The 23,471-nt window shown below is 43.7% G+C and overlaps 1 protein-coding gene across 6 annotated transcripts in view; it reads left to right on the top strand.

Moving 5' to 3' along the window:
* LOC118387547 (G-protein-signaling modulator 1-like) overlaps positions 1 to 11,083 on the top strand; it is a 40,339-nt gene extending 29,256 nt beyond the window's left edge. For 3 of the 6 annotated variants that reach the window (XM_052525666.1, XM_052525667.1, XM_052525662.1), the window contains exons 10-14: positions 3,284 to 3,354; positions 3,520 to 3,684; positions 8,256 to 8,418; positions 8,698 to 8,903; positions 9,147 to 11,083. In XM_052525666.1, the coding sequence (XP_052381626.1) occupies positions 3,284 to 3,354; positions 3,520 to 3,684; positions 8,256 to 8,418; positions 8,698 to 8,903; positions 9,147 to 9,344 (803 nt within the window). In that variant the 3' untranslated portion in view covers positions 9,345 to 11,083. The remainder of the gene's footprint in view (positions 1 to 3,283; positions 3,355 to 3,519; positions 3,685 to 8,255; positions 8,419 to 8,697; positions 8,904 to 9,146) is intronic. The other 3 variants (XM_052525665.1, XM_052525663.1, XM_052525664.1) reach the window with 3 other exon arrangements.
* The last annotated feature ends 12,388 nt before the right edge of the window (positions 11,084 to 23,471 follow it).

The following is a 23,471-nucleotide window of genomic DNA, read 5'->3' as shown; positions in this document are numbered from 1 at the left end:
GGAAGGACTGCCCGTTCCATGATCTCGCCATCACGGTTGACAACTCCATTGTGTCCTCCTCCCAGAGCGCTAAGAACCTTGGCGTGATCCTGGACAACACCCTGTCGTTCTCAACTAACATCAAGGCGGTGGCCCGTTCCTGTAGGTTCATGCTCTACAACATCCGTAGAGTACGACCCTGCCTCACACAGGAAGCGGCGCAGGTCCTAATCCAGGCACTTGTCATCTCCCGTCTGGATTACTGCAACTCGCTGTTGGCTGGGCTCCCTGCCTGTGCCATTAAACCCCTACAACTCATCCAGAACGCCGCAGCCCGTCTGGTGTTCAACCTTCCCAAGTTCTCTCCACGTCACCCCGCTCCTCCGCTCTCTCCACTGGCTTCCAGTTGAAGCTTGCATCCGCTACAAGACCATGGTGCTTGCCTACGGAGCTGTGAGGGGAACGGCACCTCAGTACCTCCAGGCTCTGATCAGGCCCTACACCCAAACAAGGGCACTGCGTTCATCCACCTCTGGCCTGCTCGCCTCCCTACCACTGAGGAAGTACAGTTCCCGCTCAGCCCAGTCAAAACTGTTCGCTGCTCTGGCCCCCCAATGGTGGAACAAACTCCCTCACGACGCCAGGACAGCGGAGTCAATCACCACCTTCCAGAGACACCTGAAACCCCACCTCTTTAAGGAATACCTAGGATAGGATAAAGTAATCCTTCTCACCCCCCCCCCCCTTAAAAGATTTAGATGCACTATTGTAAAGTGGCTGTTCCACTGGATGTCATAAGGTGAATGCACCAATTTGTAAGTCGCTCTGGATAAGAGCGTCTGCTAAATGACTTAAATGTAAATGTAAATGTTGTTTTTCTGCAAAGGGACCATGACGACTGATCCGTGTAAAGGAAAGAATGAATGGGTCCATGTATCGTGAGATTTTGAGTGAAAATCTCCTTCCATCAGCAAGGGTATTGAAGATGAAACGTGGCTGGGTCTTTCAGCATGACAATGATCCCAAACACACCGCCCGGGCAACGAAGAAGTGGCTTCGTAAGAAGCACTTCAAGGTCCTGGAGTGGCCTAGCCAGTCTCCAGATCTCAACCCCATAGAAATTCTTTGGAGGAAGTTGAAAGTCTGTGTTGCCCAGCAACAGCCCCAAAACATCACTGCTCTAGAGGAGATCTGCATGGAGGAATGGGCCAAAATACCAGTAACAGTGTGTGAAATCCTTGTGAAGACTTACAGAAAACGTTTGACCTCTGTCATTGCCAACAAAGGGTATATAACAAAGTATTGAGATCAACTTTTGTTATTGACCAAATACTTATTTTCCACCATAATTTGCAAATAAATTCATTAAAAATCCTACAATGTGATTTTCTGGAACTTTTTCCTCATTTTGTCTGTCATAGTTGAAGTGTACCTATGATGAAAATTACAGGCCACTCTCTCATATTTTTAAGTGGGAGAACTTAAGTGGGAGAACAATTGGTGGCTGACTAAATACATTTTTGCCCCACTGTACATGGTTCAAATCCATTGGTCAAATAATAATAACATAACTTTCTAACTGTAGTTGTTAATTCATTCCAATAATGCTAAAGCTAACGATACATCCAAATACATACATAGTGTTTTCGTTTTCTACTTTTCAAGTGTCATATGACTGACAGATGCATATGTAGGATCTTATTTTGACCAGTATTGTAGTGGCAAAATAATCCTGCAGCAACAGGAATTGAACGTTTAGTCCATAACGTTGCTTGACCGTTGGTTAGGCTATTAGCTGAAACAAAAGTAGGCTGCATGAAAAGTCCAATACTGTTAATATAACGGTGTGTTTCTGCAGGTTATCAGTGAATTTATGTAAATTATTAAGCATACCTGCATTTCCTGCAGTGTAGGAAAATTCTCTGCAACAAGAGTGATCACATTAAGATCCTACATATGTAGATCTACACAGATAGTACATTTACATTTAGAAGTGGACTGCAGAAATGGACATGCAGTCCCATCCCTCACAGAGCTGTTCTGGGTCTCTGTGAAGGTCCCCCAGGTCACACACTGGCCCAACATTTGCTATGGGCGCATGACTCGTAAAGGGCCCCTTATTCATAGTTTGTTTGCCTGGCTGTCTGACTGAACCTCGTCCTCACTGCACATCATAAGACCACAGCACACACATGGGAAACCATGCACTCCGTGTTGATTGTTTTGAATGGTCAACATACAGAACTTTCTGTAATACATCAATGTTAGAGTCATTAGTAAAACAGAACGTTACTCAACTCTCTATCTATAAGGGGTTTGTAAACTGTTGATACACTGAACAAAAATATAAACGCAACATGCAACAATTTCAATGATTTTATTGAGTTACAGTTCATATAAGGAAGTAAGTCAATATAAATAAATTCTTTAGGCCCTAATCTATGGATTTTACATGACTGGGCAGGGGCGCAGCCATGGATGGGCCTGGGAGGGCATAGGCCAACCTGCTGGGGAGCCAGGGCCCAGCCAATCAGAATTGGTTTTTCCCCACAAAAGGGCTTTATTACAGACAGTAATTGTCCTCAGCAGCCCCCCTGGGAGGTCCTGGTTTGGCGTGGTTACACGTGGTCTGCTTTTGTAAGGCCGGTTGGACGTACTGCCAAATTCAAAATGACGTTGGAGGCGACATGTGGAAGAACAATTAACATTAAATTATCTGGCAACAGCTTTGATGGACATTCTGCAGTCAGCATGCCAATTGCACACTCCATCAAAACTTCTGGGGCTTTGTGTTGTGTGACAAAACTGCACATTTTAGAATCACATTTTAGAATTGTCCACAGGACAATAATAAAAGGCCATTGATCAGGCTGTTCAATCAGCTTTTTGATATGCCACACCTGTCAGGTGGATGGATTATCATGGCAAAGGAGAAATACTCACTAACCGGGATGTAAACAAATTTGTGCACAACATTTGAGAGAAATAAACTTTTTGTGTGTATGGAACATTTCTGGGATCATGTATTTCAGCTTTTTTATAGTTTATGATGATTGCACAGATTCAATCATGAACTGATAATTATTGATCAAATATTTGTATTCACTGTAACAATCCTAGCCTTGATGAGTTACTGTGTCTCTGATGTGGGATTGTGGATAGGATGTTTGTCTTTAAAGCCCCACTCAGGGCAATAATGGCCCTCCATTCATTACATTACTAAAGGGCACACTTAATCTTCCATTGACAACTTTACAAAGGGTATCTGCTTTAATGTCCTCTTTTGCTCTCTTCTCTGTTCTAGGAGCCAGACCAAAATACACCAAGAGAAACAGCATGGACAGTGTCGAACTGTGGAAGTACTCGTCAGATAAGGTAAAACAAAGTCATTTTGTTTATTCCATTTTCGTTTTCTCACACCATTTCTCTGACAGTTTTCTGTAACACAACTTACATGGTACATTTCAAGTTTCTATAAAATGACAGCACACAAATGTAAAATAAATGAGAATCCATTGGTATACGTTACTTTCCCTGCAGATTGGAGACAGCCAGGATGTGGACAGTATATCCCGGAGAACCAAGAGTCAGCAGTCTCAGCCAGGCAGAGGGAAGGGCTACCCCGACAGCCTGTCCTCAAATGACAGGCAATGGTTGGAATCCCCTGTGGACACCGATGACATAACTGTCCAAGTCCCGCCTCCAGTGAGTCTTAATTTTCAATTTCAACTAATGCTCTGAAAAGCTCAGTTAACCATGAAAGATGATTTTCCATCCACTCAACTGATTTTAATTTGAGTCGATTAAAAAAAACAACGTTATTTTTAAATTGCCTACCAGCCCTCTCGATGGCATATAACTTCACTTTCTGAGTATCTCTCAGCTTAACAATAACATGCACCTGGTGTTTACTAGTCAAGTTGATTTAGATCAGTCAAATTCATCCCTGTCTCATCAGCTCCACTAAAAGGCATCAATTACAAAGATTATTGTTTTCAATGTGTAGAGTAGCACTATAATAGACACAATGACTTTGAACTGTGTTAGCTTTAGCTAACAGTAGCGATTGCTCCTCTGAGTATCTTGTTTCTCCTTAAAGCCCTAATTAAATCTCACACTTTCCACCTCATATGAAAGTGTTCTACTGAAAGGCATTATCTACTGACTCCAGCTTCAGTTTCCCCTCTGCATTTAAGGATCGGCAGCCTTTTAAGCAATCAATGAAAGCTAACCTGACAGCTAAAACGGCATAAATGTGGTTAGCGAGCCAATGCTGTTGGTCAGGAAGAGGCTTCTGAAGTCTGTAGGGTCCTTGCATCCAGATTTACGTCATATGATGATAGTGGCAAGGGAAAGTGCTGTAGGTGAAACATGATGTGATTTAATGAGGGTTAATGGCCAGACTAGGTCTCCAGGTTACTTCCTGGTAGAGAGGAGTGCTATGTCTGATGGCGCTTCCAGGAATAACACCAAGTAAACTTGCTGGCCTTTCTGACTGCCCTAGATTGTTCATAACAATACACCTTTGTGCTGTCCTTATCCCTAGAACGTCATCGGCCAGCTTCAGCCAATGGGGTTGTGTAATTCAGGGCCTGACTCGGCCAACCATGCATCTCGGTTCTGTGATGCTGTTAATTGTTGTAATCAGTGGACTGCCGTTGAAAAGAACGAGGAAGCCCTTGTGTGAACGATGCCTGTTATTTATTGGCTGACTAAAATAGCTGTTGTACCATTGTGGGATGGTATGGAGACAAGGTGCACTTCCTCTGTTACTTATCTCTCTCTGTATTCGAGAACTACACTCAATAATATATTGAACTGACAATAAAAAGGGTACTTGTTCACACTAGGTCATAAGTCACTCTGATCATAAAATGCGAGGGGAAGGGGTCGGCCATTGGGAAGTGGTGAAATGTCAATGGTTACCATTGTGTGCCTGTGTGTGTGTGTCTATTAAGGATAGCGGTGCAACTTTGAGTTCTGGTTTCCTTAGCAACACTGATTTAATTTAGGGAGAGTCCTTTCCCCTCTCACTTCCACCTTTCTCTCTCTCCCAACTCACACACTCTCTCCTTCCACCTTACTCTCTCACTCCCCTTCACCATAATTGAGTAATTGAACAATACATAGGCAGAGGAAAGATCCAGACAGAGAGGCAAGAGGAGAACAGACATAATCCAGGAAGTCACAGCTCATTATGCTCGGAGGGGGAGAAAATTACAATCACATGGAGCTCAGCTGAGGCACAGGAAGACGCACAGAATGTTTCTTCTTTTGCTGGTCAATTTGGGAATTGATCACAGAATAGCATTTTAATGAACTTATAGTATTCACGAGAGATCCATATTAATTTATTGCTGCTATAGATACAATTATTAAATAGATGGCTTGATTGAACCCAATGAGATGTTCCATTGTGCTTGCCGGAACTGTCTCTTGGCAGTGCTCAGAGTTTGTTGTTCCCGTGATTTGTTAGTGGGCACTCGCTGCCCATCCCCCTGCCTCGGCTGACAATGTAACCTTCATCAGAGGACCCCCCTCTCCTCATAATGAGTTATTTTCCCACAGTGGGATAGAGAGCTGCAGCTGGGACAAAGATGTCCTGCAGAAGAGAAAGAGGGAGGGGGAAGATGGATATATAATTATATGAATGAATGAAGGAATGAATGAGTGGTAGAGAGAGAAAGAGAGAGGGGGAGATGGGAGAGAGGGGGAGCGATGAGAGAGGGGGGACTGATGAGAGAGGGGGATATAGGAGAGAGGAGGATATAGGAAAGAGAGGGGGAGCGATGAGAGAGGGGATATTGGAGAGAGAGGGATATAGGAAATAGGGTGGAGCAATGAGAGAGGGGGATATAGGAGAGAGGGGGATATAGGAAAAAGGGTGTAGCGATGAGAGAGGGGGAGCGATGAGAGGAAGAGAGAGGGGGAGCGATGAATGAGGGGGATATAGGAGAGAGGGGGAAGAGGAGAGAGGGGGAGCGATGAGAGGGGAGAGATGGGGGAGCGATGAGAGAGGTGGATTTAGGAGAGAGGGATAGATGAGGGGGGGTGATGAGAGAGGGGAACGATGAGAGAGGGGGGATCAATGAGAGAGGGGGGAGCGATGAGAGATGGGAGAAGGGGAAGAGGGGAGGGCGTAATGAGGAGGACAGGCGTCAGTGGGGACAGATGGGGGAAAGAGAGCACCGAGAGGGAAGGGTGGAAAGGAGGAGAGTGGTGAGGGAAGGGGGGAAGACAGGGGAGTGTGAGTCCGGCGTATGGAGAGTGAGGGAAAGAGGAGAGCGCTCGGAGAGAGAAAGAGTGAAGAAAGGGAAAGAGGTGCTTGTGTGGTAAGACACTTCACTGTACACTTTATCTGTATGATCATTTGATGGATGATGGTGTTGCTTGAACTAGTCTCTCTAATTGTTTGACTTTGTTAGCCTAAATGTCTGTTCCTTGCTCTGCCAGAGAGGCAGACACATTTTGTGGCAATGAATTATTTTACGATGCCCAGTAAAGCAAACGTTTGAAGTGTAGCCTAATTTTGGTCCAAAGTTTTCACAAGAAAAGTCTCTGCTGAAAATGTGACCGCCTACAGCAACAGCACTGTTGTATCGTACTATTGAACATTGTAGCCTCTGACCAGATTCTGGTGAGCTTATTCACTGATTCACTGCCTTTGTACAAATCACACTGTACCGAGTTGAGACTTAAAGGTTCTTAATTATCAACGTAAATTAAAAAATATATACAATTTGCTTCCAGACAAAATTGCCTTGTACAGTACGTGTATCCAGTCCTATTTTTGTGGAGATGATGTTTGGTGTTGATTGGGACATTATGGTGTTTGTGCCTGGGGGGCTTGATGGGGAAAGGGTGAGGAGGATAAGGACACCATCAGCCATTATTGATCCATGATATGTCCTGTGGCTCACTGCCTTTGATGCCTGCCATTAACCTGCCCAGGGATTTATCATCAACATGGAGGCAGGATCACACACTGACCAATACAGAGAATCATGTTGATATTGTAGATGGCCACAGTACTGGATGTTGATACTCAGAGGAGGCTTTATATGTGTACTATATTTTATACCTTTATTTAACTTGGCAAGTCAGTTAAGAACAAATTCTTCTTTTCAATGACAGCCTAGAAACAGTGGGCCTTGTTCAGGGGCAGAACAACAGATTTTTACCTTGTCAGCTCGGGGATTTGATCTTGTAACAAGTCCAATGCTCTAACCACTAGGCTACCTGTTGCCCCAAACTCAATACTATATTGAGAGGTTGTGCTATGTTTGATGACCAAACAGCAATTTTTGAAGGTATCCTAGTTGGTCAGATAGTGAGAACACTGTTATGTGCTATTCCAGTTAGTATCGAAGCCATTTTTTGTCCAAAGTGCTATGAAAAGGTTGAGAACAACGCAAACAACAGCAACTCAATATATAATGGTACAGGTCACCATAATGGCAGACAGCCAATAATTGTACTGCCACTGATTGCATTGGGCAACAATTGGAGAATCTAATAGCCAATAGTCAATGGAGACAAACAGACAGACTGTGTATCTATTTGGCCATGTGACTCATTAGACACTCTAATACCAGGACATACTGCATGGTCATTACATCAGCAGTTCAATAGTACTTGATATGCAAAGCAAATGTTCTCCTCTATCTGGAACACCAACTGCCCCAAACCAGGCATCCTGTTAAACAAGCCAAACAGAAACCACATAAACAGGATACAAGAGACAAGTGGGTCAGTGTATGTGGAAATACAGTGTATTCAGAAAGTATTCAGACCCCTTCCCGGTTTCCACATTTTGTTACGTTACAGCCTAATTCTATAATCGATTACATTCATTTTGGTCCTTATCGATTTGCACACAATACCCCATAATGACAAAGCAAAAACAGGTTTTCTGAAATTTTTGCAAATGTATATACAGTACCAGTCAAAAGTTTGGACACACCTACTCTTTCAAGGGATTTTATTTATTTTTACTATTTCCAACATTGTAGAATAATAGTGAAGACATCAGAACTATGAAATAACACGTATGGAATCATATAGAAACCAATAAAGTGTTAAACAAATCTAAATATATTTTATATTTGAGATTCTTCAAAGTAGCCACCCTTGGCCTTGATGACAGCTTTGCACACTCTTGGCATCCATCTAACGTAACAAAATGGGGAAAACGCCAAGAGGTCTGAATACTTTCCCAAATGCACTGTATGCGCGCGCCTGTTACATCACTTAGCAACAATGTCCCTCTGTGTTAGAAGCTGGGTCGTGACCCCTCCGATGAGGACTGCTTCTTCGACCTTCTCAGCAAGTTCCAGAGCAGCCGCATGGATGATCAGCGCTGCCACCTAGACGACCTGAATGAAGAGAATGGAGAAAATGGTGAGAACGGAGGGGCCGTCTCTCTCAATGAAATGCTAGGTAGGTTAATGACTGTGATGGCCGTCTAAAGCTAGAGCATCACTAATACTACTTGGGACCGTCATTACTTCCAGCGACTTGATTTGACGTCAATGCATGATTCACTCAAAGCAATGGTCTCTAGTCAGGAATGTGTGGCTTGGAATATCTTCTGTCAATGACAGTACAATATAGTCATCCCCCTCTTGTGCTTCTCAGACCCTACACTCATCACGTAACCCCAGAATATCTTCTGTCAATGACTGTACAATATAGTTCTCTTCCTCTTGTGCTTCTCAGACCCTACACTCATCACGTCACCCCAGACAGAGGAGCTATTTGACCTGATCGTCAGTTCCCAGAGCCGTCGCCTGGACGACCAGCGGGTCAGCGTCAGCAACTTACCCGGCCTCAGGATCACCCATAACAACCTGGGCCACCTGTGTGTCGATGCAGACCCCCAGGAGCCAAGCGATGACTTCTTCAACATGCTCATGAAGTGCCAGGTAGGGCCATGTCTCACTGCCTCAGCATCTCTATGGGTTGAATCTTAACCTAAGATCTGCGCAAATAACTCAAATGTTTGTGTTGAGTCAGTCTCTGGTACCATCAATCAATGCATGATTTAGGTCAAATACTCAAATGTTTGTGCATACTGTATCTCAGGCTGTGCATGATTCATAACTGCAGGACTTGCTATTTTAGATGTCTGTCTCTCCCTCTCTCTCACTCTCTGTGTCTGCTTCCAGTCCTCCAGGATCGATGACCAACGGTGTTCCCCACCAGAAGGGGGGCCCCGGGCCCCCACGGTGCCTGACGAGGACTTCTTTAGTCTGATCCAGAGGGTACAGGCCAAGCGCATGGACGAGCAGCGGGTCCACCTCCCGTCAGATGAACAGGATGGGCCCGACTCCGACCAAGAACCACCCTCCGGAGACTCCAGCTAGGGACCCAAGCACACATCCCTCGGGGAGTCTGCCTCATAGAAGGTGGAGAGAAAGAGGAGAAATGGGCCACCACCTGAGGAGATCTGTGAAGGGGTGAAAGTAAATTAGGTTGATGTGTGATGCAAGATCCGAACCCTATGTGCAATATGTGACCCCCTTTCAGCTGTTGTGAATCTGTTTAGGTTTGAAATGTGTGTAAATCCGATAATGATGAAATGGAATGTATATATGATACATTTATGTGAATTATGGTTTGGGGTGGTTCGCTAGGGATTGAGACGCCAACAAGAAATAACAGATATTCATATTTACCCCATTTACTGCCTTAATCAGTTTTTCTCTGACTCAGATTGTATTCCCAAGTGTCAGGGGTCTGTGGGTTCAAAGTGCATGATACAATAATATTCGGTTTGAAGGATGACGATGAATGCTGCTGGTATTATTGGTGTAGCAAACAGTATTGGCTACAGTTTTCGGTGGCAACAACATGGTTAGTTAAGGTCTCTTCATTATTGAGTTAATGTCATCTGGAGCACAACCAAACAGGTTTTAAAACAATATATCAATTTATCAAAATAGTAAAAGATACAGTGAAAATACATTTTATGGATAATAGTATACAAAATCAAGAAAAGCACATTTTAGGGAGAAATTCAAGGGAGAATTTGAGTAGATGGATCAGGGGACTTTTTAGGACAGGAAGGGAGTAGATGCACAGCCTATGCACACAGAATCCTGTTTTGCAGGGAACTCCTGCTAAAATGCCACAGCTGTTGGTCTTCAATTTCCAATCATCTTCAACAGATGTCTCATATTCTGCTGGTTTACTGCCCCATTGTGGTGAAACTTGTATACTACAACTGTCCTGTGTACCCCATTGGAAATGATTTGTAATTCCTGCGGAAGGTTGAGGATGTAATCTTCTGCGCAAGTATATTGATTTTAAGCACTTTTTATTATTTGAGTGACAAGCTATACTTAAACTGTACAGTATGTACATTGCCTATTTTTTGCTGATCATTTTTTAAAGGTTAGTGTATTTGCAACAAAAATGTAGTGCCTTGTGTGTATTTTATTCAGTTGTAGATATCAGAGTTATTCTGTTACAGACCCAGCAGACCAAAGACGGGTGCAAACTGAGGAAACTAAACAAAAACGGCTTATAGTAAGATTTAACGTACTGTACATATATGTTGCCTAACTGATGTTCCACAATGGACATTTTAGTTGCTCTTCTTCTTTGGGACTCCATTTGTAAACGTATTAGTATTAGCGTGTAGCTCTTCTTTGTACCTCAAGGGTCGTGAACCTAACCCAGGATGGGTCGTGGTCCAAATGATTAATCTCCATCTCTTTAGTAAGAGGGTAACAAGGTCCCCACTGTTCTCCAAAAATAGTTGATTTCCTCTATTTTCTCATACCTTATGAGGATAAACTTGGTCCATACCTATCCGCTACGCTTCTATTTGTCACTGCCATATGTACATATTTTTTGTATTTATGTTCCATTTGAGGACATGAAGATGTCCCCTCTGCTTTTAATAAAATGTTGATTCAAATGTTTCGCGTGCCTCTGTAGTCATCAACAGTGTTGTTTTAAAGATTACCATAAGAATGTCTGCTTTCAAATTAGGGGCTATGCTTAAACTTAAACACATTGTTCGTAGGTGGTGTTGAGACGGCCTTTTTTTATTACACCCCATTCTACAGTATTTTAATAAACTATTCTTATGGCCCAACATTATGTGCAGTGCGTGATTCAATTTCCCCCCAGTCCAAAGACATGGACATTCTTTAGATATCAGATATGGAACATTTTACAATATATTCACAGTCTCCTCGCCCTGATAAGAATGACTCCTTATAACAGCAACTGAAAACACGGCCATAAAAAAAAGATGGAGAGTGTCATTGACTTGCCCTTGGTTGGGCAAGGCACAGTGGGCTGACCAAACATGTTGGTTTGCTTTTCTCTGTTTTCTAGAGGAGATGATCCTAGAAACCCTAGACCTACTCCAATTTGCATACCACCCCAACAGATCCATAGACGACGCAATCTCAATTGCACTCCACGCTGCCCTGACCTACCTAGATAAGAGGAATACTTCCGGCGCCGACAGAGATGGCCGCCTCGCTTCTCGTTCCTATTTTTCATGTGTTATTTATTTGTTACCCCAGGAAATCGTAGGATTTATTACATACAGTCGGGAGGAACTATTGGATAAAAGAGCAACGTCAACTCACCAACATTACGATCAGGAATACGACTTTCCCGAAGCGGATTCTCTGTTTGGCCCACCACCCAAGGACAATGGATCGGATCCCAGCCGGCGACCCAAAACAACGGCGCCGCAGAAGGGGCAGACAGAGCGGTCTTCTGGTCAGGCTCAGTAGACTCCCGAGTATACTATTCGGCAATGTCCAGTCTCTTGACAACAAGGTAGACGAAATCCGAGCAAGGGTTGCCTTCCAGAGAGACATCAGAGACTAGCGTTCTTTGTTTCACAGAAACATGGCTCACTCGAGACACGCTATCGGAGTCGGTACAGCTACCAGGTTTCTTCACGCAGAAACAAGCATCTCTCTGGTAAGAAGAAGGGCGGGGGTTATGCCTTATGATTAACGAGATGTGATGTGATCATAACAACATACAGTAACTCAAGTCCTTTTGTTCACCTGACTTAGAATTCCTCACAATCAAATGCCTACCGCATTATCTACCAAGAGGATTCTCTTCGATCATAATCACAGTCGTGTATATTCCCCCCCAAGCAGACATATCGACGGCCCAGAAAGAACTTCATTCGACTCTATGTAAACTGGAAACCACATATCCCGAGACTGCATTTATTGAAGCTGGGGATTTTAACAAGGCTAATCTAATCAAGGTCTCGACCCCGCCCTGTGCAACTGGGCCCTGGACTTCCTGACGGGCCGCCCTCAGGTGGTGAGGGTAGGTAACAACATCACCACCCCACTGATCCTCAACACTGGGGCCCCACAAGGGTGCATTCTCAGCCCTCTCCTGTACTCCCTGTTCACCCAAATTTGCAGACGACACTACAGCGGTAAGCTTGATTACCAACAACGGCGAGACGGCCTACAGGGAGGAGGTGAGGGCCCTCGGAGTGTGGTGTCAGGAAAATAACCTCACACTCAATGTCAACAAAACAAAGGAGATGACCGATGACTTTAGGAAACAGCAGAGGGAGCAGCCCCCTATCCACATCGACGGACAGTAGTTGAGAGGGTGGAAAGTTTTAAGTTCCTCGGCGACGTACACATCATGGACAAACATAAATGGTCCACCCACACAGACAGCGTGATGAAGAAGGCGCCTCTTCAACCTCAGGAGGCTGAAGAAATTTGGCTTGTCACCAAAAACACTCACAAATTTTTACAGATGCACAATCGAGAGCATCCTGTCGGGCTGTATCAGGGGGCAAAATACCTGCCCTCCAGGACACCAACACCACCCGATGTCCCAGGAAGGCCAAAAAGATCATCAAGGACAACAACCACCCGAGCCACTGCCTGTTCACCCTGCTATCATCCAGAAGGTGAGGTCAGTACAGGTGCATCAAAGTGGGGACCGAGAGTCTGATAAATAGCTTTTATCTCAAGGCCATCAGACTGTTAAACAGCCATCACTAACATTGAGTGGCTGCTGACAACATACTGACTCAACTCTACCCACTTTAATAATGGAAAAAGTTATGTAATAAATGTATCACTAGCCACTTTAAACAATGCCACTTTATATAATGTTGACATACCCTACATTACTCATCTCATATGTATATACTGTACTCTATACCATCAACTTTTTTGTTGTTGTTGTGTGATTTGGACTAATCCCCTCTACCACACGGAACCCCACTAATCTACTGAGGGAACGCAAGAGGTGGCTAACAACAGACCTCCATCCTATGCTAGCTTGCTACCGATGGCCTGGCTAGCTGTCTAAATCGCCGTGACCCCCAAACCAACCTCTCCACTCACTGGCCCCTTTTGATCACTCGACTAAGGATGCCTCTCCTTAATGTCAATATGTCTTGTCCATTGCTGTTCTGGTTAGTGTTTATTGGCTTATTTCACTGTAGAGCCTCTAGTCCTGCTCACTATACCTTATCCAATTTATTAGTTCCACCACCCACACATGCAATGACATCTCCTGGTTTCAATGATGTTTCTAGAGACAATATCTCTCTCTTCATCACTCAATACCTAGGTTTACCTCCACTGTATTCACATCCTACCATACCTTTGTCTGTACATTATACCTTGATGCTATTTTATCGCCCCCAGAAACCTCGTTTTACTCTCTGTTCCAGACGTTCTAGACGACCAATTCTTTTTGCTTTTAGCCATACCCTTATTCTTCTCCTCCTATGTTCCTCTGGCGATGTAGAGGTGAATCCAGGCCCTGCAGTGCCGAGCTCCACTCCTATTCCCCAGGCGCTCTCTTTTGATGACTTCTGTAACCGTAATAGCCTTGGTTTCATGCATGTTAACATTAGAAGCATCCTCCCTAAGTTTGTTCTATTCACTGCTTTAGCACACTCTGCCAACCCGGATGTTCTAGCTGTGTCTGAATCCTGGCTTAGGAAGACCACCAAAAATTTGGAAATGTTAATTCCAAACTACAACATTTTCAGACAAGATAGAACTGCCAAAGGGGGCGGTGTTGCAATCTACTGCAAAGATAGCCTGCAGAGTTCTGTCCTACAATCCAGGTCTGTACCCAAACAATTTGAACTTCTACTTTTAAAAATCCACCTCTCTAAAAACAAGTCTCTCACCGTTGCCGCCTGCTATAGACCACCCTCTGCCCCCAGCTGTGCTCTGGACACCATATGTGAACTGATCGCCCCCCATCTATCTTCAGAGCTCGTGCTGCTAGGCGACCTAAACTGGAACATGCTTAACACCCCAGCCATCCTACAATCTAAACTTGAAGCCCTCAATCTCACACAAATTATCAATGAACCTACCAGGTACCCCCCCAAAGCCTTAAACACGGGCACCCTCATAGATATCATCCTAACCAACTTCCCCTCTAAATACACATCTGCTGTCTTCAACCAAGATCTCAGCGATCACTGCCTCATTGCCTGCATCCGTAATGGGTCAGCGGTCAAACGACCTCCACTCATCACTGTAAAACGCTCCCTGAAACACTTCAGCGAGCAGGTCTTTCTAATCGACCTGGCCGGGGTATCCTGGAAGGATATTGATCTCATCCCGTCAGTAATGTAATGTAATGTAATGTCAGTAGAGGATGCCTGGATATTTTTTTTAAATGCCTTCCTAACCATCTTAAATAAACATGCCCCATTCAAGAAATTTAGAACCAGGAACAGATATAGCCCTTGGTTCTCTCCAGACCTGACTGCCCTTAACCAACACAAAAACATCCTATGGCGTTCTGCATTAGCATCGAACAGCCCCCGTGATATGCAGCTGTTCAGGGAAGCTAGAAACCGTTATACATAGGCAGTTAGAAAAGCCAAGGCTAGCTTTTTCAAGCAGAAATGTGCTTCCTGCAACACTAACTCAAAAAAGTTCTGCGACACTGTAAAGTCCATGGAGAATAAGAACACCTCCTCCCAGCTGCCCACTGCACTGAAGATAGGAAACACTGTCACCACTGATAAATCCACCATAATTGAGAATTTCAATAAGCATTTTTCTACGGCTGGCCATGCTTTCCACCTGGCTACTCCTACCCCGGTCAACAACACTGCACCCCCAACAGCAACTCGCCCAAGCCTTCCCCATTTCTCCTTCTCCCAAATCCATTCAGTTGATGTTCTGAAAGAGCTGAAAAATCTGGACCCCTACAAATCAGCCGGGCTAGACAATCTGGACCCTTTCTTCCTAAAATTATCTGCCGAAATTGTTGCCACCCCTATTACTAGCCTGTTCAACCTCTCTTTCGTGTCGTCTGAGATTCCCAAAGATTGGAAAGCAGCTGCGGTCATCCCCCTCTTCAAAGGGGGGGGGACACTCTTGACCCAAACTGCTACAGACCTATATCTATCCTACCATGCCTTTCTAAGGTCTTGAAAGCCAAGTCAACAAACAGATTACCGACCATTTCGAATCTCACCATACCTTCTCTGCTATGCAATCTGGTTTCAGAGCTGGTCATGGGTGCACCTCAGCCACGCTCAAGGTCCTAAACGATATCTTAACCGCCATCGATAAGAAACATTACTGTGCAGCCGTATTCATTGATCTGGCCAAGGCTTTCGACTCTGTCAACCACCACATCCTCATCGGCAGACTCGACAGCCTTGGTTTCTCAAATGATTGCCTCGCCTGGTTCACCAACTACTTCTCTGATAGAGTTCGGTGTGTCAAATCGGAGGGTCTGCTGTCCGGACCTCTGGCAGTCTCTATGGGGGTGCCACAGGGTTCAATTCTTGGACCGACTCTCTTCTCTGTATACATCAATGAGGTCGCTCTTGCTGCTGGTGAGTCCCTGATCCACCTCTACGCAGACGACACTATTCTGTATACTTCCGGCCCTTCTTTGGACACTGTGTTAACAACCCTCCAGGCAAGCTTCAATGCCATACAACTCTCCTTCCGTGGCCTCCAATTGCTCTTAAATACAAGTAAAACTAAATGCATGCTCTTCAACCGATCGCTACCTGCACCTACCCGCCTGTCCAACATCACTACTCTGGACGGCTCTGACTTAGAATACGTGGACAACTACAAATACTTAGGTGTCTGGTTAGACTGTAAACTCTCCTTCCAGACCCATATCAAACATCTCCAATCCAAAGTTAAATCTAGAATTGGCTTCCTATTTCGCAACAAAGCATCCTTCACTCATGCTGCCAAACATACCCTTGTAAAACTGACCATCCTACCAATCCTCGACTTTGGCGATGTCATTTACAAAATAGCCTCCAATACCCTACTCAACAAATTGGATGCAGTCTATCACAGTGCAATCCGTTTTGTCACCAAAGCCCCATATACTACCCACCATTGCGACCTGTACGCTCTCGTTGGCTGGCCCTCGCTTCATACTCGTCGCCAAACCCACTGGCTCCATGTCATCTACAAGACCCTGCTAGGTAAAGTCCCCCTTATCTCAGCTCGCTGGTCACCATAGCATCTCCCACCTGTAGCACACGCTCCAGCAGGTATATCTCTAGTCACCCCCAAAACCAATTCTTTCTTTGGCCGCCTCTCCTTCCAGTTCTCTGCTGCCAATGACTGGAACGAACTACAAAAATCTCTGAAACTGGAAACACTTATCTCCCTCACTAGCTTGAAGCACCAACTGTCAGAGCATCTTACAAATTACTGCACCTGTACATAGCCCACCTATAATTTAGCCCAAACAACTACCTCTTTCCCAACTGTATTTAATTTAATTAATTTATTTAATTTGCTCCTTTGCACCCCATTATTTTTATTTCTACTTTGCACATTCTTCCATTGCAAAACCACCATTCCAGTGTTTTACTTGCTATATTGTATTTACTTTGCCACCATGGCCTTTTTTGCCTTTACCTCCCTTCTCACCTAATTTGCTCACATTTTATATAGACTTGTTTATACTGTATTATTGACTGTATGTTTGTTTTACTCCATGTGTAACTCTGTGTCGTTGTATCTGTCGAACTGCTTTGCTTTATCTTGGCCAGGTCGCAATTGTAAATGAGAACTTGTTCTCAACTTGCCTACCTGGTTAAATAAAGGTGAAATAAACTGCATCTTGCCTATGCTGTTCGGCCATCACCCATTCATATATTTTCATGTACATATTCTTATTCCTTCACTCACTTGTGTGTATTAGGTAGTTGTTGTGGAATTGTTAGATTACTTGTTAGATATTACTGCATGGCCGGAACTAGAAGCACAAGCATTTCGCTACACTTGCATTAACATCTGCTAACCATGTGCATGTGACAAATACAATTTGATTTGATTTGAATACCTATGTGAGAATGCTGTTCATTGACTTCAGCTCAGTGTTCAGAACCATTGTCCCTTCCAAGCTCGTAACAAAGCTTAGGACTCTGCAACTGGATCCTGGACTTCCTGACGGGCTGAACCCAGGTGGTGAGGGTAGAAAACATTACCTCCGCCATGCTGACCCTCAACACAAAGGCTCCACAGGGGTGTGTGCTTTGTCCCCTAATGTACTCCCTGTTCTCGCAAGACTTCAACACCATCATCAAGTTTGCTGACGAAACAACGGTGGTAGGCCAGATGAGACAGCCGACAGGGAGGATGACAGTGGCCTGACAGTGTGGCGCCGGAACAACAACCTCTCCCTCAATGTCAGTAAGACCAAAGAGCTAATTGCGGACTACAGAAAACAGGGGGTAAGCATGCCCCCATCCACAGCAATGGGCTGCAATGGAGCAGGTCGAAATCTTCAAGTTCCTCAGTATCTGATATTAGTATTCCCAGTCATGTGAAATCTATAGATTGGGGCCTAATATATTTATTTCAACTGACTGATTTCCTTAAATGAACTGCAACGCAGTAAAATCTTAGAAATTGTTGCATGTTGCGTTTCTCACGTTTCAGGGAAGACCCAGATGCAGCCAATGTTGAAGTAACAAAAATGCATTACTAGAACAGGGGGCAGCCAAAACGATAGGTCAAGGGCAGGCAGAGGTCAGTAAACCAGGGTGGTGTGACAAGATACAGAAATGGCAGGCAGGCTCAGGGTCAGGGCAGGCAGAATAGTCAAAACTGTGAAAACAGGAACTAGAAACAGACAGGAGCAAGGAGAAAACGCTGGTAGGCTTGACAAACAAAATGAACTGGCAACAGACAAACAGAGAACACAGGTAAACTCAGCAAAAAAAGAAACGTCCCTTTTTCAGGACCCTGTCTTTCAAAGATAATTGGTAAAAATCCAAATAACTTCCCAGATCTTCATTGTAAAGTGTTTAAATACTGTTTACCATGCTTGTTCAATGAACCATAAACAATTAATGAACATGCACCTGTGGAATGGTCGTTAAGACACTAACAGCTTACAGACGGTAAGCAATTAAGGTCACAGTTATGAAAACTTAGAACACTAAAGAGGCCTTTCTACTCAACACCAAAAGAAAGATGCCCAGGGTCCCTCCTCATCTGCGTGAACGTGCCTTAGGCATGCTGCAAGGAGGCATGATTACTGCAGATGTGGCCAGGGCAATAAATTGCACTGTGAGACAGCGCTACAGGGAGACAGGATGGACAGCTGATCGTCCTCGCAGTGGCAGACCACGTGTAACAACACCTGCACAGGATCGGTACATCCGAACATCACACGTACAGGATGGCAACAACAACTGCCCGAGTTACACCAGGAACGCACAGTCAGTGCTCAGACTGTCCGCAATAGACTGAGAGAGGCTGGACTGAGGGCTTGTCATCCTGTTGTAAGGTAGGTCCTCACCAGACATCACCGGCAACAACGTCACCTATACAAACCCACTGTTGCTGGGACAGACAGGACTGGCAAAAAGTGCTCTTCACTGATGAGTCGCGGTTTTGTCTCACCAGGGGTGATAGTCGGTTTCGCTTTTATCGTCGAAGGAATGAGCGTTGCACCGAGACCTGTACTCTGGAGCAGGATCGATTTGGAGGGGGATGGTCCATCACGGTCTGGGGCGGTGTGTCACAGCATCATCGGACTGAGCTTGTTGTCATTGCAGGAAATCTCAACGCTGTGCATTACAGGGAAAACATCCTCCTCCCTCATGTGGTACCCTTCATGCAGGCTCATCCTGACATGACCCTCCAGCATGACAATGCCACCAGCCATACTGCTCGCTCTGTGCGTGATTTCCTGCAAGACAGGAATGTCAGTGTTCTGCCATGGCCAGCTATGAGACTGGATCTCAATCCTATTGAGCACGTCTGAGACCTGTTGGATCAGAGGGTGCGGGCCAGGGCCATTCCCCCCAGAAATTTCTGGGAACTTGCATGTGCCTTGGTGGAAGAGTGGGGTAACATCACACAGTAAGAACTGGCAAATATGGTGCAGTCCACGAGGAGGAGATGCACTGCAGTAGTTAATGCAGCTGGTGGCCACAACAGATACTGACTGTTACTTTTGATTTTGACCCCCCTTTGTTCAGGGACACATTATTCCTTTTCTGTTAGTCACATGTCTGTGGAACTTGTTCAGTTTATGTCTCAGTTGTTGAATCTTGTTATGTTCATGCAAATATTTACACATGTTAAATTTGCTGAAAATCAACGCAGTAGGCAGTGAGAGGACATTTATTTTTTTGCTGAGTTTATAAATTCACTGTGGATAATGGGAAAAAAGGGCGACACATGGAGTGGGGTGGAGACAAGCACAAAGACAGGCGAAACAGATCAGGGTGTGACAGTTTATATTTTTGTTCGGTATAGTATGCTGACTTACTTTATCGTGTACTTCTTATTTTTATATCTTGTGTTTTTGTTCTACCTTATTATTTTTTCTATTAGATTGCTATTGATTACTGCATTGTGCATGTGCAATTAAAACTTGAAACCATGTAACAGTGATCAGACTGCAAAGCTCTTTATTCAGCTTGAGTTGTGGTTCACCTTTGCACATTGGCTCTTTTCCTGTTTGTTGCAAAAACACAGATGCATCATTTCCCTTTTACTCTTTTAGGATCAGCCTTCCTTTGATAATTACTGTACATAAACAGCCTCTGCTCTATGATGTCATAGGGAAGCTTGCTATGGGAAAAGAAGTGAGCAAAGGCCAAGCAATTCCCATGCAACTCCAATCTTCTGCTGGAAGAGACCACAAACCTTTCATTGGGCACGCCACGTCATTTAAACGTGGACGTGTGGGTAACATTTGGATAAGACGTAAGTCAATGAGATTTCAAAAAGACAGCCAGAAGTTTCCTGAATTCCCAATGTGTTATCACTATGCGTTCAGCCATTTAAAGGCACACAAAATTGCAAATGGTTATACAATGACAGATATTTTGTATTTATTCAACAACTTAATGCATTATCACTGTACTTCATGTATTAGCACAACCAAATGACCTGGATTGCAGTTTACATAGTGTAAGTAATCAATGATGTTCAAGATTCTACACAGATCATTATAGCAATTGTGAAGCTCTACACAGACCTGCAACCTTTGCATGCTATATCATCTTGAACATGCACACTTTCTATGATGACATACAGTGCCTTGCGAAAGTATTCGGCCCCCTTGAACTTTGCGACCTTTTGCCACATTTCAGGCTTCAAACATAAAGATATAAAACTGTATTTTTGTTGTGAAGAATCAACAACAAATGGGGCACAATCATGAAGTGGAATGACATTTATTGGATATTTCAAACTTTTTTAACAAATCAAAAACTGAAAAATTGGGCAGTTCTGAACAATTTAAACTGGATTTGAAAGAGATGATTGATTCTCTGTTTAAATGCGTTAGACACATTTCAGTTGAATGCATTCACTTGTACAGGTTGTATAGGTATCCCCCAATCATATCTGGCTCTGTGCCCTCTCTGATTCATGGCATTGAACGCTTTAGCAGGATTCTTTCTCTTCACAACTGGCTATGTGATTATTGCATCTCAAAGAGTATAACTTTTTTGGACAATTTCAATACCTTTAGGAAACAAAACACGTTTTATTAAGGAGGATGGGATTCAGCACGCTTATAGGGAAGGACATTCAACAAGCAAAGCACTTACACAAATGACTGATGATTGGCTGAGAGAAATTGATGATAAAAAGTTAGTGCGGCTTTTGACATTATCAATCATAGTCTGCTGCTGGAAAAACACAAGTGTTATGGCTTTACACCCCCTGCTATATTGTGGATAAAGAGTTACCTGTCTAACAGAACACAGAGGGTGTTCTTTAATGGAAGCCTCTCCAACATAATCCAGGTCAAATCAGGAATTCCCCAAGGCAGTTGTCAAGGCCCCTTACCTTTTTTCAATCTCTACTAACGACATGCAACCGGCTTTGATTAAAGCCAAGTTGTTTATGTGTGTGGATGACTCAACACTATACACGTCAGCCACTAACTACAGTGATTAAAATGACTGAAAAACTTAACAAAGAGCTGCTGTTAGTTTCAGAATGGGTGGCAAGGAATAAGTTAGTCCTAAATATTAAAAAACTAAAAGCATTGTATTTGGGACAAATCATTCACTAAACCCTAAACCTCAACCAAATCTTGTACTTAATAATGTGGAAATTGAGCAAGTTGAGGTGACTAAACTGCTTGGAGTAACCCTGGATTGTAAACTGTCATGGTCAAAACGGTTGATACAATAGTAGCTAAGATGGGGCAAAGTCTGTCCGTAATAAAGCTCTGCCTTCTTAACAACACTATCAACAAGGCAGGTCCTGCAGGCCCTAGTTTTGTCACACCTGGACTACTGTTCAGTTGTGTGGTCAGGTGCCACAAATAGGGAATTAGGAAAACTACAATTGGCTCAGAACAGGGCAGCACGGCTGGCCCTTAAATGTACATGGAGAGCTAATATTAATGATAGGGTTGGCAGGGAGCCTAGTGGTTAGAGCATTGGACTTGTAATCAAAAGGTTGCAATATTGAATCCCCGAGCTGATTAAGTAAAAATCTGTCGTTCTGCCCCTGAACAAGGCAGTTAACCCACTGTTTCTAGGCCGTCATTGAAAATAAGATTTTTTTCTTAACTGACTTGCCTAGTAAAATAAATAAATATGCATGTTAATCTCAAAGTGGAGGAGAGATTGATGTCATCACTACTTGTTTTTGTAAGAAGTGTTGCCAAGCTGAATGCACAGAGCTGTCTGTTTAAACTACTATTTTATCTTTTTTTTTTGTGTAATGTAAGTGTCTTGATGTGTTTGGACCCAAGGAAGAGTAGCTGTGGCTTAAGCACCAGCTAATGGGGATCACTAATAAAATGCAAAAAAATACAAATGAGGGATTGTAACTTTAAAGACAATTATATCAGAATAATATTTTGTGGATAGAACAATATAGACCCAAACTCTCAAAATATAATAGCTGAGCTGTGATGGGCTTGGTTAAAACCCTGAATGGGAGACTAAATGATCAGCTGTAGATCAAATCTCCAGTAGGAGGTGGTGCCCAGCTGTCACGTTCTGACCATAGTTCTGTTATTTTATTCTTTGTTTTAGTATGGTCAGAGCGTGAGTTGGGGTGGGCAGTCTATGTTTGTTTTTCTATGTTGGTTTTTGTGTTCGGCCTGGTATGGTTCTCAATCAGAGGCAGGTGTCGTTAGTTGTCTCTGATTGTGAATCATATTTAGGTAGCCTGGGTTTCACTTTTGGTTTGTGGGTGTTTGTCTTCCGTGTCAGTGTTTGTCGCCACATGGGACTGTTTCGTTCATTTCACGTTTATTGTTTTGTATTTCGTAGTGTTCAGTTTATGTTTTAAAATAAACATTATGGACACTTACCACGCTTCGTTTTGGTCCTCCGATCCTTCTCGCTTCTCCTCCTCAGAAGAGGAGGACGAGGTTCGTTACACCAGCCTATTGTTAAAAACAAATATATATATATATATATGTGTATATAATGTTGAATTAATGACGTTGTTTCAAAAGTACAAATTCAACACATTTTATACAAGGTTTGTCTATGCTGAAAATTGGTTACAATGATGACATAATCCTGAGGTTGAAATGTTGCCCTCAAAACAACAATTGATTACTTTTTAAAAATCCAATGTATTTTCCATGTAGATTCCACGTCAGAATACATTGACAAATTACATTGAAACAACTTTGATTCAACCAGTTTGTGCTCAGTGGGCTCCTTTGTACAGTAGCTGTGTGTTTCCCTACTGACCTCCCCAGCAGTTGGTTCAGTCCATATTAAAGGAACTACATCTCAATCTGCAGTAGGTTGATAATCCCCCCCTTAACTGACTTCCTCGTTAGCTTGGTGTCTCCCTAGCACTCTCTCTCTTCCCCTCGATTACACAACCTCTCCTTAATGAAGCAGTGCGTAACATTTAAATGCAATGGGAGCAGCCGCGGATCGAACACACAACACAACAATAATTAATCCTTAGAGCAGCACACTGCCTGCAAACCCTCCCCCTCCCTCTCCTTCTGTCTCTCGCCCTCCCTCACTCTCCCTCTTTTCCCAGAATGCACTG

The sequence above is a fragment of the Oncorhynchus keta genome, chromosome 9, assembly GCF_023373465.1.
Source record: "Oncorhynchus keta strain PuntledgeMale-10-30-2019 chromosome 9, Oket_V2, whole genome shotgun sequence".
NCBI lineage: Eukaryota > Metazoa > Chordata > Actinopteri > Salmoniformes > Salmonidae > Oncorhynchus > Oncorhynchus keta.
Note: the sequence above shows the minus strand (reverse complement) of the source record. Positions and strands in the feature narration are given on the sequence as shown.